General features: G+C 34.2%; 1 protein-coding gene across 2 annotated transcripts in view; it reads right to left on the bottom strand.

The window, feature by feature from the left end:
* Positions 1-18,930, bottom strand: part of SLC38A11 (solute carrier family 38 member 11) — a 58,311-nt gene that overhangs the window by 35,276 nt on the left and 4,105 nt on the right. For both annotated transcript variants that reach the window (XM_033231271.1, XM_033231272.1), the window contains exons 4-7: positions 13,143-13,277; positions 12,121-12,186; positions 6,555-6,661; positions 4,428-4,507 (exon numbers count right to left, since the gene is read on the bottom strand). In XM_033231271.1, the coding sequence (XP_033087162.1) occupies positions 4,428-4,507; positions 6,555-6,661; positions 12,121-12,186; positions 13,143-13,277 (388 nt within the window). The remainder of the gene's footprint in view (positions 1-4,427; positions 4,508-6,554; positions 6,662-12,120; positions 12,187-13,142; positions 13,278-18,930) is intronic.

Raw genomic sequence — 18,930 nt, 5'->3', positions numbered from 1 at the left:
TCCTTAAATATGTAGCCTTCCTCTGTCTTTACCCATTTTTAAAAATCCTTTTCTTAACCTCCTCTGCTTCTTCTTTATGTGTAGCATAAAACAGCAGAATTCAGGGTTTGAATGTATAAGGGTTAAGGAAACTAGTGTGCATTGAGATCTTCGTGGAAGACACATTTTATATGTATAAATGCCTAAGGTATGGACTCGCTTTTTGGAATTTTGTTTAGAATACTACACGATTAAAATGCTAAAAGAAAGATGTCATATGAGGGGAAAATAGTTGTAAATTTGGACTGCATATTATAATTTCCATTCTGAATGTAAAGAATTGAATATTAATAAGGCATTAAATGAAGGCTTTTTTGTTTTAACAGTGATAATGCCTCTGATTCTAGCTAAAAAAAATGGGAGAACTGTTATTGCATTTTTATATTAGCACACTTTCTGAAAAGCAATTAAATTTCCTCACCACCTCAGTTTTTAGAAAGCAAAAGGTTAGAAAATACAATAAAACTGAACATAATTTCCAAAAAACCTGAAAGTCATTGGACTGTGAGATATTTGAAATCATATCAAAAAGCAGAATTTATGGCCCTATGACTTATGGAAAAGAAAACTGAATTGTGTTTTATTTTTAAAACATAACCACTAAAATGGTGTTTCCATAGTAACAAGGTCAATACCAGTAGCCATTACAGACCTTCCCCTTTTCTGATGGTGGGTTTAAAGATCTTTTTCAAACACCACTTTAAAAGACCTATGAAGAAAACACAGGTTTTCTGATCACTCATCTGAACCGAAAATGAAGAAAACTACACATGGAGTATTGAATTTCTCATGTTTTATGGATTACAAGCATTCATCGCTGTCATATTTTCAGAAAGAAGCCTGCCTGACTAGCTACCATGCCAACTCCTGAACTTGGGATTTGATTAGCCTGATTGTAAATCAGGATGAACAGAAGTTGTTTGCAGTAGTATTCAAACAGACATAAAAGGTGGCACAGTATTAAAAAACATACTTCTTTAACATCTAAATATTGAAAGAGTTAAGTAAATAATCCTTGTTATTAAATTTCAAAGGCTCATATAAAATATTGTATCGCTACTAGAGGAAGGTCAGACAGATGTAGGCCACATTTTGTTGACAACAGAACTAAATAGCTCTTTGGCCATAAAAATTAGTTCATTGAGCCCCACCAGGAAGTGGACTGCCCTTTCTTTTTTCTCTATATCAAGGTACACTGCCTATATGATAGTCATTTGTATAGCTTTGTCTTCACTAAACTGCGAGCCCCTTGAAAGCAGAGATATTTTCTCTATGTATTCATGACAGTATTTCACATGATATTTTGTACATAAAAAATACTGAAAAAAACAAGCAGAGAATGCATCATGAAAAATAATCACAAAACAGTAGCTAAAATAACAAAATCTCTGGTTTAATTTTAGAAACAATGTATCAGTTAAAAATATGTACTCATGATTTTAATCTCTTTAAACCAAGAGGTTTTAGAATCTTTGTTCATAGAATCCCCAACAGCGAAATAATGAATCCAATTGCCTGCCCCCTAGATTAATTCCTTCAGAATCTCTACAGGTGGGGGGCTCTGGCATCAGTATTTTCTAAAGTTACTCAGATGATTCTTATGTGAAACAAGTGTTGAGAATCATTGCTTTACACTGTTCTCCCATGGTGCAACTGAGGATTAATTTACTTCCTACGTTAGCTATATTTCCCCCGCAATATTGCCTCATAATACTATATTTAGCAAACCTATAAGAACTTTTATTATGACCCAATGATTTTTCCCTGTAAACACTTTTTATAATAAAAAGTACCAATTAAAACAGTTTGGTCTTACACAATTAAAACTTTCAGCCCAAATTATCATTTATAGTATTCTGTTTAATATACTTATTAGCTTTCTGTTACTGTGAATTCAGCTTTAAGAACCAGAGCTGAATACAATACCAACGTAAATAAATATCAGTAGAATCAGTAAATAAATATCGGTAGAATTAAGTATATGTTTTTGTGCTTTTATACATACTTTTCCCTGAGTCTGTAATGCATACAGACTCACACCCTCTATGTATCTGGAAAAATTGCAATTCATCTTTTAAAACACACAGATCATATTTTTCTTCCTCCATGAAACCTTCCCTGATGGGGATAGATCATTAAGCACCTTCTACTTTGGCACTGTCTCTGCTTCCCTTTCCTGCTTCTGCTTTGCACTTATCACCTTGTACTGTCATGGATTTTTCTTCCTTTTTTTTTTTTTGGTTTTAATATAAGCCCTTTCTCCATTGTTGATTGTGAATAATTGGCAGCAGGTGCTAATTCAGGCCTCTCTGCTTTTTCTCTCAGGGCACAACACAATCACTGGAAACAATGGAAAGTCAGTAAGTGTTTACTAAAGTGAATGAATAAATGGCCATATTGAAGAGAAAGAGGGGCATTTCAAAACCACTAATGTAGGCCAGGCATGGTGGCTCACACCTGTTAATCCCAGCACTTCCTGGGGCTGAGGCAGGATTGTTTGAGGTTGGCCTGGGCAACATAGTGAGACTCTATCTCTACAAAAAAAAAGAAAAAAAAGAAAAAATTAGCCGAGTGTGATGGCACATGCCTGCAGTCCCAGCTACACAGAAGGGTAAGGCAGGAAGACTGCTTGAACCCAGGAGTTCAAGGTTGCAGTGAGCTATGATTGCACCATTGCACTCCAGTCTGGGTGACAGAATGAGACGCTGTCTCTAAAAAAAGGTAAAAAGAAAACAAAACAAAAAAACCACTAATGCTATGAATTGAATTGTGTCCCTCCAAATTTACATGTTGAAGCCTTAACTCTCACTGCGCTGGCATTTGCAGTTGAGACCTTTGGGAGACTTTGAGAGATAATTAGGGTTAGATAAGTGCATGAGGGAAGGGTAGAGCCCTCAATACGGGACTGGTGCCCTTATAAGAAAAGACACCTGAGATCTTGCTGTCTCGCTCTGCCATGTGAGAACACAGCAGGAAGACTGCCCTCAACAAGGCAGGAAGATGGCCCTCACAGAATCCTATCATGCTGGCACCCAGATCTCTGACTTCCAGCCTTCAGAACTCTGAGAAAATACATTTCTGTCATTTAACATTACTTGGTTTAAGTTTTTTTTTTTTTTGTTATTCTGAGATGACCAATACAACTGTGAATCAGGATTAAATTATTTGAAGAAAAAAAATAAACATTACAGATATTTATGCTTTCTCTCCTTTACTTCAATCCTTTAAAAACAGGCATTTGCTTTTTCAAAGAAAAGGCTATATCAAATGCACTTTGACAGGATATTTAATAGATATTTCACGCTTTTCCCCAATGAGCCTGAGGCCTTTTTTTTTTTTTTTTTTTTGGTATTTTCCTGATAAACTAAGAAGCCCATCAGTGGAAAATGAATTAATTTTGCAGAGCAACAATTAATCAATGAGAAAACATAAATTACCTTGGCCACTGCATTAACAATTAGGGCTATTCATTAGGTTTCCTTTTACGTTTTGTCTTACAGATGTCATTCATTAAAAACCCAGTATTCCTTGCACTGTGCTAAATATTACATCTTAAATTAATTTTTCTTTGTCTTGCTTAGAGAAAACATTTAAGATACCCTGGAAACTCCTTAATGTATTATTTATTTATTCAACTAATATTTATTGTGAATCGTGGAAACCAAATTCAGTGTTTAAAGCCTATCTAAGCTGGTTTCATTCTAGCATTTTCTTGGGACCGTGACTATAAACTGCCCAGTCCATATCTGGGGAATGTACTGTATAAGCAAAGCATACACACAGTGTAGTTTAGATTAACAATACACACACTTTTAAATTTCATGAATGAGTAACATTTTTAAAATTGGGGGAACTAACACCAATTTGTCAACATTTTACCTGACCAAATAATAACAGTAAAAAGAAACAAATACCACTATCAGTTTTTATCTTTAGTTCACAAATGGAGTATTTTAACACAAAATAATTAAGGAAAATAATCAGAAGAGAATAAAGGGTGGTTTTCAAAGTGTTCACATTTTGTTTAATGGATAAAAACATCCACTATGTCCTTTATTCTTCTTATTTCAGTCTAAATTAATGAAACTTTGTTTCTCTTTTCAACTATTCAAAATTCCTTTCTTATTCTAATTCTAATTATTTCTTATTCTAATTGTTTCAGCCATTAAAATAATAAGTAAACCTGGTTTAATTCTACCAGCCTTGTAGGGTCCAAATGAAAAATGCATGTTTAGTGACCTGTAATTATTTTACCTCATTTTGTCAAATACCAAAGATAAATGATGTTTCTGATACCATGGTTACTTTATATTTCTGCATCTATGCCCTCTAAATATCTATGTGAAGGCTATAAACCAAAGACTAACAAATATAACAACAAAACTTACACGTGTGGACCCAATGAAATTGCCCTCGCCATTACAATTCCAAGAATCAGAGTTGTTAAACCTGCAGAGATGAGGGAGACCTGTCAAAGAAAATACAAGGATATTGCCAGTTTAGGACAGAAATTATTTTATTTTAAATGTTAAGTCTTTCTCGTTTTTAATTGGGTAAACTTACATATAGATTTTTCTGCCTAATTCTTTAGTAGGTTATTCTCGAAGCTTGGTGTTGATAATCTCAGGCAGGTAACTTCTTATCAGATCATAGTGTTGGTCCCCGCACCCACCCCAAGTAGGTGAGCAAGTATTACATATGACTGTCATCACCATGCAATACGGCTTTGAAAAATTTTAGTGGCTCCTGCATGGCATATAAAACTGGTGATTTTAGCTTATAAAAGTAAAAGTGAAATTATGTTTCCTTTTTTCTTCAAGTCCTATTTTAGTGTTGACATGTGCCTTTTTACTATCTATAATTGCTGCTTCTACTTGTCTTACTCTCTTTCTTTCAACACCACATACATTCCTCTCCCTCCTTTTCTTATTTTTACTTTTATTTATTTTTTTTTTTGAGGAGGGGTACCTCAGTTTTTTCCTCTCTGCTCTTCAGCTCTACTTTTCCTACATGGTTGTGCCCTTTGCTCTATGTTTCTAGGCCTGTTTTGCTTCTTCCTGTCTGTTCTGTCATTATGTCAACTGGTTAAAATATAAACTGGTCTGTGTATGTCTGTGCCCTGTGCACTCATTATGCTAGGTTTGTGTGTCTAGTCTTAATTTTTTTAAATGAACAAGCACATTATGGATCCTTTCTCTGATAAGAAAAAATAAATATAAAACTGCTTGTAATTTATGTGAGTCTCATTAACCTTGTTTTCTAAGTTGTTAATTTTTAACTAGAAAGAAGTTTCTATTATGAATTGGCTTATCTTCTGAGGGAGAGAGAGATTAAACAACATCCCCAAGGTGACACAGCTGGAATGTGGCAGAGAGGGACCTCAGATACAAGCAGCCTGACTGCAGATTAGGGCTCCTAACCACTCTTCTTTGCTCATTGAGCGATTTATTTAGCTAACGCAATATGACACTTTTAAGGGGGATTTAGGAAAAAATGCCCAGGTATTAATAATATGACAGAATGTTAATAGTCTTCCTTTTATGAACGCCTCACTCTCTGCTCAGAAGATAACATCTATGTGTACACTGAATATGTGAAACGGAAAATAGTTCAAACATTTTATATAATTCACAAAAAAGCGTGTTTTGATACAGACTTGTTTGTTTCCGGATGGCTATTAGGGATGGTCAGAATACTCTGAAATATTATGTCTACCCTCAGCTCTACCTGGAAGGATGAACTTCATAACTGGATACACAACATCAAACATCACAGTGAAAAGTAAAATTCAGTCAAATGTTGGATTTTTCAAAATAGAATATAAAAATATTATATAAATAACTCTTTAAAAAAAATCTTGTCAGAATGTTTGACGTTACGCAGACATAGTACCAATAATATTTTGGGTAAAATACAAATATTCCTTGAGAGTAAGTGCAAATGAGCATCTGTAGTGAACTGAATAATTATTTAGTTGTTTTCATTAGAAGAGTTCAGTATTCCTCTTTAGTAATATGAATCATAAATATTGGCAAAATTCTCAAAAATTGACCAATCAACACCTTGAAAATTAAATTCACTGGATGAAAAATAAGCACAGTAGACATTGTAATTTACAAATAAATATATTTTAAGCCATTGAAGTGATTCATTGTTACTTCTTAATTTTAAATTGTTTAAACTACCTACACAAAAGATGGAACACTTTTCCAATAAATTAGATTTGCTTTAAATATAGTTATTTATATTTTCTAAATTTAAAATGTGTTGTCTGACATCAGGGTATCTACCTTAAAAAAGAAAAAGGAAGAATATATTTAGTTCATACTCATCAACTATTTAACCATCAGTTCTCACAAACTAATGATTCGAACACAGTTTACTCTAGCATAACCATTAAGTAAACTAGAAGAGACTAAAGATGAATACTGTAATTAAGAACTTTGTCAAGTAGACAGTAGATTACTGCAGGCAACAAGGTACTTTTCTATGACAATTTAAAATGTAAAAATTACCTTTCCAAGCTTCGCTATATTTCGGTACAAAGATAAAGGCAGAGTAAAGGTAACTGTGGAAAGCCCAATAATGAAGTGGCGACCAATAAACACGTTTTCAGGATCAACTAAAACACAATAAATATTAAATATTACAGGTATAAGTAACACATTGGTGACACACTAAATAGCCCAGCATTTAATTATAAACATTACTTAAACATAAATACTACCTCAACGACAATGATTTTGAGTTAATACTCTCCATGAAACCATGTAAAAATAAAAATAAATCACAATACAAACACAAAAAAACTTCAAGATGACTTATACTTCAAATGATGTTATAATATTTCACACTGAAATTATTTTACTAGCCTCCTTACCAGTTTTCATGCTTCTGCCTTCCTTTGTCTTCTTACAGTATACTCTTAACCCAGAAACTACAGAATTCCTTTTCTTATTTCTTTTATTTTTTATTTTATTTTTATTTTGTTATTATTACTATACTTTAAGTTCTAGGGTACATGTGCATAACGTGCAGGTTTGTTACATATGTATACTTGTGCCATGTTGGTGTGCTGCACCCATCAACTCGTCAGCACCCATCAACTCGTCAGCACCCATCAACTCGTCATTTACATCAGGTATAACTCCCAATGCCATCCCTCTCCCCTCCCCCCTCCCCATGATAGGCCTCGGTGTGTGATGTTCCCCTTCTCGAGTCCAAGTGATCTCATTGTTCAGTTCCCACCTATGAGTGAGAACATGTGGTGTTTGGTCAGAATTCCTTTTCTAAGGTAAAAAACATCATGTCATTCCCTGCCCAAAACCCTTTAATGACGAAACCCTTCAGGTAGAAAGTAAGCTATAGGAAGATGATGCATTTTCTAAGGTTTTTTTTTTTTTTTCCTGTACCCAAGAGACTTGGACAGTAATACTTTAACAAAATTTCAAAAATAAAGATTTAGATGAAAATATTTAATATATTTCTATACTTTTGTCAAGAAAAAAGTGGTTTCCCTGATTGGCAGAAGCAACATACTGGATAGGGCAGAAGTCACAGGGAAGCTGCTGTGACTGGTAGATGTGGCAGATTCTTGGCTATGGTCACATAAAAATAGAAAATTATATATATCGAAAATTATATATATATAATATAATTATATTTGTGTGATTATAACTATATTATATACATTATATATTAATATATAGATATAAATTAATATATAATATATTATAGCATATATAACATGTATAATTATATGTGTTGTTTGTATAATCAAACATAAACAGAAGTTTTAAACCTAAAATGAAACATACAAGGATTTATATATTTTTAAAGGTGTGCTAATTAAAATAGTCACTTAAGAAGCTATATATCTATTTCAATGAAGACACTACTGTTTAAATTTTGAGCTCATATTAAATTTCACTCAGAGATCATGTCATTATATTGTTACAATGTCTTCAGTGGTACCAAGTCATTGTGCATCAATTTCTGCATAGTCTAAAGTCTATAGAGATCCAGTCTTACATAAGTGAATGATTGTGGTAAGAAAATAAAAGTTGTTATCCTAAACAATGACACTAATTTTCTTAGATGGCTAATAAACTTACAAGAAAGTTTCAAGAAAGAAATTTCAAAATGACATAGGTTTTTACCACATATATATATTATACATATGGTTAATAGATTATTAGTATTTTCTATATGTGTAGTGTGTATATATGTATATGATGTGTATATATGTGTATGTGTGTACATATAGATTATATATATGGAATGGAATATTTAATTATTAATATTAATGGAACACTTGAACTCAGCCATAACTAAATAGTCATTATAAAATTAAGAATTGAAACAAAACAGGAAAATCAATTCCAAAATCCCTGAACTCACTATTTACATATTTGTCGTGAACATAATTTGAACCAAATTATTTGTGTATCTATTTCTATTTACTCTTTACACCTTTGCTTCACTGGGGGAAAGTGAAGGGCTAGATAAACGCTGACACAGACTGCTATGATCAACAGGTAGGAGCCTAATAACTGAGGATCTCATTTGCATAAAGGATGTTTTTCACTAATGATCTAATGATGAGATCTATTACCTAAACGGACCTATCAAAAATGCAACCGAGTATGCATTTTAAATGTTTAAACAACAGTAAAGAAAGGTGAAAATTGAAATTTTTGAAAATAAAATTTTTGAAAAAATTTAAAAGCATGTAAACATACTATTTTTTATACCAACATTTCTTGTTACTTTGACTTATATCAAGAGCTAAGGTTTTGGCTACCAGAGAAAAGTATAAGCAATTGCCTACTTGCCAATTTATTAGTGATGTATTTCAGAATAAAAACAGAACTTTGGTAAGAATTTTATAGCATCTGCTTCTAAAAATACTCTGGCATAATATTATGCCTCACAAGATATACAAACAGAGTGAACATCATAAACTGTCACACCCCAAAAGGGTGAAGATGCTGTAAGAATAAAGTTGTGTTCCTTGCCACATGACCTACATTTTTAAAAATCATTTTTGATGATTACAAAATTGATAACCAGGAAGAAGGCTTCAAGGGACCATTATTAGCCTGTTCTATAATGTTTTATTTTTATGAAGAGTGTTATACATACATTGCTTGTATAATTAAAAATCAATAAAAATTAACAATCAAAATGTTTCTATCAAGGAAAGTTAAATTAATTATGGCCACTTTAACTGTACAGTAGGTACTGTACAGAATACTGAACTTGCAGTAAAGCATTTATATATTTATGTTTTGATATGAGAATATGTTCTTAAAATATTACTAAGAGAAAGAAGCATGTTATTGAACAAGATGTATGATGTTATATTATTCTTATGAATATCTGAAATTACATGTATTCTTAAAACTCTGAAAGTATACATTAAAAAGATAAAAGGAAGGATGGAAGAGGAAAAACAGGAGGGGGTTGAAAGGGTGGTTACCACCTGGTTGTCCCAAGAGGAAGAGATTATTAGTCTTTTCTATTTTCTCCATTTTGCTTGTCTGTGTTTTCTAATATTTTTCCAATAAATCGGTGCTACTTTTTGAATAGGAAAATACAGTAATAAAATATATTTTTAAAATAGTAATTCTCTTTTGAAAAACCTTAGAGGCCAGGTGAGATGACTCATGCCTATAATCCCAACACTTTGGGAGGCTGAGGTGGGTAGATCGTTTGAGCTCAGGAGTTCAAGACAAGCCTGGGCAACATAGCAAAACCCCATCTCTACAAAACCGGGCATGGTGGTGTGCATCTGTAATCCCAGCTACTTGGGAGGCTGAGGTGGGAGGATCACCTGAACCTGGGAGGTCAAGACTGCAGTGAGCCAATTATGCCATTGCACTCTAGCCTGGGTGACATAGTGAGACTCTGTCTCAAAAAAAACAAAAACAGAAACAAAAACAAAAAACAGAGAAAAAAAGAAAACCCTTAAGAAAAATCTTGAAAAACAACACAGAAAACACCCCACAAAAATCCCATGGATCTCATGATTAAAAGATAACCACAGTGTATATGTAAAAGTATTTCTTTCTTATTTTTTCTTACTTGTATATGCAAATAGAAAATTTACATAATTTAGATTATATCGTATGTCTTGTATTATATTCTGACCACTTTCCCTTAGCATTCTACCCACTTATGTGGCCTCAGCTTATGCATTCATGCTTTGGAGTTTGGGGGCTGGCACAGAAGCTACAGACAGTTCAGGGTAACAAAAATAATGACTAACAGTACTGGGTAAATCTACTGTGTGCTAGGAACTACCTGTCTCACCTCTTTTGCTTCACACAACTATTCTATGAAGCAGATGATATTCTGATTCATAATTTAGAGATGAGGAAACTGGAACTCGGAGAGGACAACTAACCTTCTCAAGGTCACACAGCTGGTCATTAGTGAGTCTGTGATTTGACAGCTATGTCTCCATGATCTCAAGTTCCACTAAACCCTGTGTGAGGAATAGGTGTACTTTCTGGCTCTAGATTTTGTTTCATTTTGTTTTGTATGTCTCTAAAATGAGTGATTTAAGCACTAAGAGGAAAGGTGTTTTTGCATCAATCTCCTCAACTGTAATAGCAATTAGAGAGAGTGTCACAATGAAAGAGGGATTATGTAGCTTGGATGAGAAGCTCTTCAAAGCAAAAAGACACATGATCTCTGAATTATTCTAAAAACCATGACATAGTGAAAAGTTGAACAGGGAGTGGAGTTGTAGCAATATGTTGAAAAGGCCTACTTAAGAATGTTCACGCTGGCTTTTTTGCAATTACCCTAAACTGAAAACGACACAAATGTCCCTCAACTGGGTGATAGATACACTATTGTACATCCATAAAATGAAATGCTTCTCAGAAATAATTTGTTAAAAAGGGCAAACTACTGATATATCTAAAGACACAGCTGAATCTCAAATACACCTTTCTAAATAAAAGAAGCCAGACTCAAAAAAGCTACATATGGTATGATGTCATTTACCTGGCATTCTGAAAAAAGCAAAACTATAGGGAGAGAAATCTCATCAGGAGGTTGGCAGGGGGAGGTGGAGATTAGGGTTTGATAACAAAGAGAAATGGGGGAAACTGGAGGGAGTGATGGAATTGTTCTGCATTATTTTTATTATTTTTAGAGACAGACTTTCTGTATGTGGCTCACACTCCTGGGCTCAAGCAATCCTTCTGCTTCAAGTCTCTGGAGTAGCTGGGACTACAGGTGCACGCTACTGTGGCTGGCTTGTTGTTCTGTATTTTGATTGCAGACGTGGTTATATGACTATATGCCTTTGTCAAAACTCACAGAACTTAGGTTTTTGGGGTTTTTTGTTTGATTGTTTATTTGTTTTTTCGAGACAGGGTCTCACTCTGTTGCCCAACATGCAGGACATTGGCATGATCACAGCTCTCTGTAGCCTCCACCTCCTGGGCTCAAGTGATTCTCCCACCTCAGCCTCCAAAGTAGCTGGAACCACAGGTGCAGATACCATGTCCTGCTAATGTTTGCACTTTTTGTACAGATGAGGTTTCACTATGTTGCCCAGGCTGGTCTTGAACTCCTGAGCTCAAGCGATCCACCCTCCTCTGCCTCCCAAAGTGCTGGGATTATAGGTGTGAGCCACCTTGCCTGGCCACAGAATATAGATTTTAAAGGGTTAATTTTACTCTATTAAATTATACCTTAATACAAATAATGGGGAAAATAGCCTGCTTGCTTATTTAAGAAATCACATAGTTTAAATAGTACATGAAAAAATATTAGCCCAGAGAGCTGGTGATATGAAGCATAAAAAATTTAAAATATAAAGTATTCTAAGTATATACATAGTAACAACATTTTTTCAAACAGCTAAATAAGAACTAAATTATGTATAAAAGTAGGTCAGAACTTTAAGATCAAAATGGATCACGGAAATTGTGAGATACTTGAAGTAATCCAATAATTTCACTTTCAAATTTTTTATTTATAAATTATTATGAACCATGTTAACTATAAATAACTATATAAAATAAATATATTTAAATCCTCACAATTTTTATTTTGACTTACCTCCTGGGATTCTTTGAAAAACTTTGCTCAAAGTATCTCCAGCTATTATATTGTAACTTATCATCGCTAAAAACATAATTAAAATAAGAGTCATCAATAAGCCATCACATATTTCATCCTAAATATTTGAAAGCAATCAGTTATTACTTCCCAAACATTGGCATTACCCTACTCCTTTCAAATATATATTATGATTACCCATTTGGACAACTTTAAAGATAACTGGACAACAGGTCTATGGCAGAGTATCAATTTGTATTAAAAAAGGATTTTCTCTTTACAGGTTGATTCATCTCAGAATACCTTTAAGTAGCAAGTTCTGCTAGTTATTAAAAATGCAATTTATTTTGTTGTTAAAGTTCAGTTTCCAAACCTCTTTTCAGGAACATATGTACTGCGTAAAGTGAGGAATAATAATAGAAAACTTTGAAGACACTAAAATATCCCCTCCATTGAAAGCATAAGACTTTTTTGGGAAATATATTCTTAGCTTTCTGTGGAGACATATGGAACTAGTGGTTTGAACAATACCTTCCATAGTACTGATTTTTAAAAATGAAGTCAATCTGGCTATTGGTGAATATTAACATTTCATTTTTTAAGAAGTGTTAGCTGACATTCTCACCATTATGGTATAAACTTTAAATAGCACATTGGCCTAGTACATGGCTTCCACAAATCCTTAGCGTTTTTTTTTTTTTTTTTTAAGTATTAAGCCTTATAAGAAATGTGTTATTTCTCTTATTCACTCTTTATTCTAGATCATTCAATTTTTTACCAAGTACAGAAAGCCCAAACATTAACGCAGTGAAAATAACCCTCATTTTATTTAAAAGAAATAGAAAATAAATCAAAAGGACCAGAACGTAAGGAAGAAAATAGTTAAAGAAGTAAATATTTAATTTGGAAAAGATTTCAACTGCTATAATGATATTCTTTAAAGACTATTAAAAGTATTTTATTCAGAAATGACCATATGCTTATGCACATAATTGCAATATTTATCTTCACAGTCAACTTACCTATAAAAGGATACAAAAACTGAAGAACAGAGAGAAGGATATACCCTGGAAAGCCGAAGGTTTTATTGACCAAAGACTGGTAGGTGTCTGTTCCAGAGAGGGCCCCTCCTTTTATCAATAAAACGAGGGAAAAGTCTATGGCAAGAACATCAATTAAATAAATGTCAGACTACACATAATACAAATATTTTTCATGCTTTAACTTAATTACCATCGAGAAAAAGAGAAATTTTAAAGAAGCATTTAATTTAATGTTACAGTATTAGCAGAGCCAGGCTAACATTCTTTTCATAAAACATTACCTTTTATGAAACAGTAATGTTTCCAGTTACATATTTTTCAATCAGGATGCAAATATATACTTAACATACCCATGCAAAGAACAGGGCAGAAAAGAAAACAGACTCAAGTCAAACTGCCAGTGTTCCATTTTACTTTCCTGATAATATTTCCAATGCAGCAAATATTATCAGGTTGAGGCTCAATTGTAGGTATGTAGGTATCAAATATTTCATAGGTATTCAATGTGTGAAGACTGATAATTAAAGCTGTGGTAGCATTTAGAAAATAATACATTTAGGAGAGTCAGAGCATTTGTTTTATAATATAATAAAATTAGTAACTTTATTTTATAGTTATTATGGTTAAGAAAGAGAGACTCTATGAAATTTTGCTGTTGAAATTTACATTTGTGGCTGGCACAGTGGCTCACACCTGTAATCACAGCACTTTGGGAGGCAAAGGTGGGTGGATCTCGAGGTCAGGAGATCGAGGCCATCCTGGCCAACATGGTGAAACCCTGTCTCTACTAAAAATACAAAAATTAGGCAGATGTGGTGGCACACACTTGTAGTCCCAGCTACTTGGGAGGCTGAGGCAGGAGAATCACTCGAATCCAGGAGGCAGAAGCTGCAGTGAGCTGAGATCCTACCACTTCACTCCAGCCTGGTAACAGAGTGAGACTCTGTCTCAAAAAAAAAAAAATTTACATTTTAAGAAACTTCAATTGAAGTTAAAGATAGATATATACAGAAATTATATAATGAAAAGTCTGTCTCCCTCATTGTTTTCATTTAACTCAATGTTTTTTACAGAAAGACACTGCAGTTGTTATTTGGTACACAGCTACACATAATGTGAGATACTTGTTCTCTTTTTTCTCTTTCTCATTTTTATCCATTAAGTAATATGGAAATGCATTAAAATGCAAGTCCTTGCAATATGGTTTCCCCTTGATTCCCTCCCATGTCAGTGAAACTTCTTTCAACAAGAGCATCAGTGATCTCCAAGTTGATAAATCCAGTTGATACCTACTAGACCTCACTCTTATTTGCTCTTTGGGAACACTGTTTTTTGTTGTTGTTGATCCAAATTCCTTGTTTTCTCAAGCATTCTCCTTTGGCCTCTGTGACATCTCTTTCTTGTGGTTTTCTTCCTACTTTTTTGGTCATTTATACTCAATTTTTCACCAGTTTCTTTCACTCTGCTCAAGCCCTGGATTCTTGGACTTTTTTTTCTCACTTTTTTTTTTTTATTTTTTGAGATGGAGTCTTGCTCTGTCACCCAGACTGGAGTGCAGTGGCGCCATCCTGGCTCACTGCAACCTCCGCCTCCTGGGTTCAAACAATTCTGCCTCAGCCTCCTGACCAGCTGGGATTGCAGGTGCCCACCACCATGCCTGGCTAATTTTTGTATTTTTAGCAGAGACGGAGTTTTGCCACGTTGGCCAGACTGGTCTCGAACTCCTGACCTCAGGTAATCCACCTGCCTAGGCCTCCCAAAGTGCTAGGATTACAGGCGTAAGCCACCGCGCCCGGCTTTTTTTCTCACCCTTCAAGATGTACTAGTGTGATCTCACTTATGCTGTGGTTGCAATTTTCATTTAGATGTTAATAACCTCTAAATTTGTGTTTCCAGCTCAGACCCCCTTCAAAACTTCAGACTTCTACAGCTAGCTGCCTAATAAATATTTTGCCTTTAAGATCTCATAGACATCTTAATTTTAAAATATATAAATTCTAATTTGGTTATTGGTTCTGGAATTTGATTCTCTATCCATATTTCTCCAATCTGTAATTAGTATCAACAGAAACTTGACAATTTCCCCAGACTTATCTTATTAATCATTAACTTATTTCATTACGTTCTATATTCCTGTGGTTACTAAGTCTATTAACGATTGCATCAGAAATATTCAAATGTAGCCCCTAATCTGTAATCTTAACTTGCTTTACGGTAGAGCTTTGGACTTCATAATTTCTTGTCTGGAGTACTGAAATAACCCACTAATAGTTATTTTATCCACCAATCTGGCCCCCAACCAAGATACCTTTAATTTCTCCTCCCTACCAAGACATTCGGAGCATTCTCCCTCCACCAGGTGGATCTGGCCATAGATTACTATAAAACTAATTGTGTCTTCTGCTTAAAATATTTCAGGGAGACCCATTAATGCCTTTGGATAAAAATTATTTATTAGCTGTGTGACCTTGGATGAAAGATTTGAGTTCATCTGTAAAGAAAGGCAATATGGCACCCTTGAAGAGTGGTGTGAGGATTATGGTGTTTAAATATCCACCACAATGCCTACTGTCTTATAGAAGCTGAGTGGGAACTTACGCTATTTCTACTTATTTTTGACAAGCTGCATGTGACGGTGGGAAAAGTTACTGTATTTGGAGTCAGTTAATAATGATAACAACCATAAACTACTAGCAAATGCTTACACAATGCTTTTCTGTTCGGTAGGTCTTTTTCCAAATACTTTACAAATACTAATTAATCTTCACAACAACCAGAGGTAGGTGCTATTATCATGACCATTTAACAGATGAGAAAAGTGAGGCATGAAGGTTAAGTAAATTGATCTCTACAGAGGTAGTAAAAGAAGAATCAGGACTTAGGCCCTAGTAGCCTGGCCTCAGAATCCATGCGCTTAATTAAAATCTCAACTCTGTTGCCAGTAACTTCAGACCTTGGCTAAGTCATTTTAACCTATCGAAGTCTCAATTTTCTCCTCCAACAAAGTAAAATATGAACACTTACCTCAGAAAGATTTCACATTATATAAAACGTGAACACTTACCTCAGAAAGATTTCACATTATGGCTGCATTGTGCTCAGCATCTAGCTCAGGAAGTAGTAATGCTTAAAGGCTTTCTATCTGCCTTTGCAAACCTCTCCAACTTCCCCTCTCTCCATTTGCAAACACCAACCCTGCACTTTGGCCAGACTAAATCATTTGTTCAGTTGCATTTTGCATTCCCACTTTTCCATCTGCTTCCATTTTCTCTGCTAACTCACTTTTTTTTTTTTTTTTTGTGATAAATACGCAGAGGAAGTGTCTCCTCCTCCCTAGAACATTCTTGCTCTTTTGAGGCTAGGGTAAATGCCAGTCTCTGTCATGTACATATTTTTATTATAGTAGTTTTTATGAAGTAGTATAATTATGTTTTGTTTTGTTTTTTTCTGCTTGACTATATTGTGAGCTTCAAAAAGGCAGGGATAATGTTTCTCATTGCTATATCTGGCACACTGGTGATCAGTATATATTTGTTGAATGAATCAGTGATCAATATAGTAGGATTGCTATATGTTTACCCATCAGATTCCAATTCAATGTGATAAATGACCTAATAAATACATTTTTATTTAATTGATTAAATAATTTATTTATTTATTGTTGAGACTGAGTCTCACTCTGTTGCCCAGGCTGGAGTGCAGTGGCGCAATCTCAGCTCACTGCAACCTCTGCCTCCCAGGTTCAAGAGATTCTCCTTCCTCAGCCACCTCAGCTTCCTGAGTAGCTGAGACTACAGATGTGAGCCACCACGCCCAGTTAATTTTTGTATTTTTAGTAGAGACGGGGTTTCACCATATTGGCCAGGCTGGTCTCGAATTTCTGACCTCAAGTGATCCACGTGCCTCGGCTTCTCAAAGTGCTGGGATTACAGGGGTGAGCCATCGTGCCCAGCCCTAAGAAGTATTAATAGATTTTAAAATATCCTGCAAACACAAAGGACATATCAATGAATTCTACTTCCTTTGCTTAAAATTAGAAACTGCTTCACAAAAAAAGTTGAATAATGCCTTGAAGGAAGAACAAGGTTTCACCAGGTAGAGAAGAAAAGGAATGTCAGGCAGGAGGACTATCAATGGGAAGATGGTGTGAAAGCTTATTCTCTCCCTGGGTAACAGAATTCTCCGTAATGACTGAGAATGTCTGCATGTGACTATCGGTCACAGAGTGAGAGGGCAGTTAGAATAATTGGAATGAGACTAAAAATGCAGACTATGGCCAAACTATGAAGGAATTTACATGCAATATTCTGTTGTTGTTGTTGTTGTCCTTACAGAGTCTCAGAATGTTTTGATTAGGGGAGTTTACAGAGTTCAGCCTGAGGTTTTATAAAAACAATTTGCAGCAGTATGGAGGACTGATCAGAAAGTAGACAGATGCTGGAGGCAGGAAAACTGAACAGCAGCTCACTAGCCAAGAAGGAGAATCAATGAGCTAGATGCTGAGAATAATGCAGCCATAATGTGAAATCTTTTTGAGGTAGATGTTCATGTTTTACTTTTTTGGAGGAGAAAATTGAGACTTCAGTTGGTTACAATGGCTTGGCCAAGGTCTGAAGTTACTGGCAACAGGGTTGGCATTGATTCTCCTCCTTGATTCTCATTGATTCCTATGTAATTTATATACAATTTATATACTTATGTCACAGAGAGGAGGCAGCCAATTTCAAAGATGGCATGAAGGCTTGCTAAAGAAGGGTATAGTTGGGATGAGAACGCTGAGCATTTAATAAAAGTTCAAAATGATCACTTAAAGGTAAGAATGTGTTAAGAATTTAGTCAATAATAAGTGTAAATGCTTTCATCTGCTTATAAAATACAGGCTACAAATACATTCCCTTAAAAGTTTTAGGTATCTTAAGTATTAATCACTATAATATTTTGATCTCCCTTTAAATATATTATATGCAACTTTTTCAAAAATTCATGAATTAATCTATGTTATTTAACAGAGGAATTTTCTTTTAAATCATTTTGTATGCTCAGACAATAAAAATTATTTTACGTTAATCAACAAATTTGAAAATCTTAAAGCAAACTAGAATTATTTGCTGTAAATTTTCATAATTCTTTTTGTTCCCCAGCAGTTCACAAACATGAAAACAGAACTTAGAAAAACTTGTTTTACTGAACATACCTCATTAGTGGCCTTAAAAGGCAAAATAATAATTCTAGAGGCAAACCACTGATTAATTATAGCTCCAATCTAAAGAAAAATTCAACATTATACCCTACATGTAGATTCTGCTCTTAAAAGCCTAATTAAGAAAAAAAAAATGAATCAGCCTATATATTTTTTTCAATTTTATGTGGTCATCCTTTATCAGTTATTTAAGAATTTGGATCATGCAAGTAAATTTATGAGTTGGTAATTTTCATTAATAAGTAAATTTGCAACATGTGAATTTGCAAAGGACTTCTCACAGTTATTGTTATAAGTTTATATATGGCATTAGTTGAAAAAGTTATTCACATTATGATTTATTCATGTATAGTATGATTGGCTTTAGTATACTCTTCATTCTCTTCAAGTCCTGAATTCATATTTTTAAATTTTTTCTGCCTACCTGTTTACAATGTGTGTAAATGTTTACAATGCATTTAAATAAACCATGGTGATTACGGTGGAAATTGATTGTCAGTGCTGATGGGAAACAGGAAATTTAAGAATGACAGGGACAAATCCTTGAATCAGATTTTTTTTTTTTAG

This window comes from Trachypithecus francoisi, unplaced genomic scaffold (genome assembly GCF_009764315.1).
Source record: "Trachypithecus francoisi isolate TF-2019V2 unplaced genomic scaffold, Tfra_2.0 Lachesis_group13, whole genome shotgun sequence".
In the NCBI taxonomy this organism is placed as follows: Eukaryota; Metazoa; Chordata; class Mammalia; order Primates; family Cercopithecidae; genus Trachypithecus; species Trachypithecus francoisi.
The sequence above is the reverse complement of the archived record's forward strand: the minus strand, read 5'-3'. Positions and strand labels throughout refer to the sequence as shown.